The sequence below is a fragment of the Sphaeroforma arctica genome (assembly GCF_001186125.1).
Source record: "Sphaeroforma arctica JP610 unplaced genomic scaffold supercont1.171, whole genome shotgun sequence".
Classification (NCBI taxonomy): Eukaryota; class Ichthyosporea; order Ichthyophonida; genus Sphaeroforma; species Sphaeroforma arctica.
Window position 1 is genome coordinate 124,166 of NW_014040387.1, and position 1,592 is coordinate 125,757.

The 1,592-nt window shown below is 30.2% G+C and overlaps 1 protein-coding gene across 1 annotated transcript in view; it reads right to left on the minus strand.

The window, feature by feature from the left end:
• SARC_03392 (hypothetical protein) overlaps positions 1–754 on the minus strand; it is a 16,509-nt gene extending 15,755 nt beyond the window's left edge. The window contains exon 1 of the mRNA XM_014302826.1: positions 455–754. Coding sequence (XP_014158301.1) covers positions 455–586 — 132 coding nt within the window. The 5' untranslated portion in view covers positions 587–754. The remainder of the gene's footprint in view (positions 1–454) is intronic.
• Positions 755–1,592: the final 838 nt, after the last annotated feature.

The window sequence follows — 1,592 nt, forward strand, 5'->3', positions numbered from 1 at the left end:
ATACATACATACAGACACACACATACACACGCAAACACAAATGTACACACACAGACACGCAGACACAGATACACACACACACATATATATATATATATATATATATATATACTATTATTATATATATCTACATATATATATATATATATATATATATAAATATATATATATATATATAAATATATATATATATATATGATATAGTGAGTTGTTTGTGAAAACACACTCACAACATACCCATAACATTACGTGGTGTAAAATAAGTGTATGTAAACATTTATACAAGTTAAATGATAAATAAGTGTATGTAAACATTTTTACAAGTTAAATGATATAAATACTCATCAATACATATCCAAATGGACATGAATATGTATCGAAATACATAAAAATAAACTCCAAATAACAATATTGATAAAAAAATATCGCAACACGAATGTGGTCGCACACACACCACTTTGCTAATATCGACCAGTTTCTCCACTGTCTTCGGTTTCTTCGCTACGTCCGATAGCTGCTTCTTTGTGGTCAGATGATACACATTAGTGAGCACATCAAGCTGTTCTTTGGGCAAGGAATCCGCCATATTGTACTACACTGATGAACTATCAAAGCCTGGCTGGTGCGTATATTTTAATGTGTTCAAATTGCTCGCTTTTATATGTACATATACTATGTACACTTATTTATATATATATAAATAATAAAGCTATGTACATATATCTATGTTCTTTACGAGGCTCTGATATTTATGGATATATCAATACATGTGATGTCAGACTGTTGAAATTACAAACGTAATATTTCAAAAATAAATATTCATGATCACTTAAAAAAAAATTAAATATAACTAAAAGGTGTTCTTCATTTCTCATATCAGAACGGAGTCTCCAGTCCGGGGACTGGGGAGCTGGGAGGGCCATGCGAATCTTGAGCTTAAAATAAAACCAATTCTATTGATAGATCTATTTATAGATATTTGCCGCCCATTTGTATCTGGCGGGCTTCTCATCCATTCAGCGGCCTCTCGAAAAGCCAAATTTTGGTTCTTCTCTATTTTATAATTTTTTTTGTGTCATCTGTTGGTAGGGCCTTAGAATTCTACTCTAATACGACATCTTGTTGAGAAGGCTATCTTTAATATTTGTATTGGATTGTTCGTATGTGGATAGCAATAGTACATATAGTAAAACAATACACAATCTAAGGTATAGAAACATAATTGCTCATAGTACGCAACCAGTTTGATACATGACATAGCTGTTCCAATTTTTTGTAAGCCAACTAAAGCGACAGTGGCTAAAACAATCATATCAACTTATTTATCAACACGGGAACAAGCTACAAATATAAGTCATACAACTATGGTGGCCATGATCACTGCACATGGCGTGGAGAAGGCCTTCAAATCAGACAAGCTCTCCACTCCAATTCTAAAACAATGTATGTCACATGCGCACAAATATGTATGTATATATATATATATATATATTATTTATATATATATATACATATATATATATACATATATATATATACATATATATATATGTATATATATATATATATATATATATAGTAATAATATATAA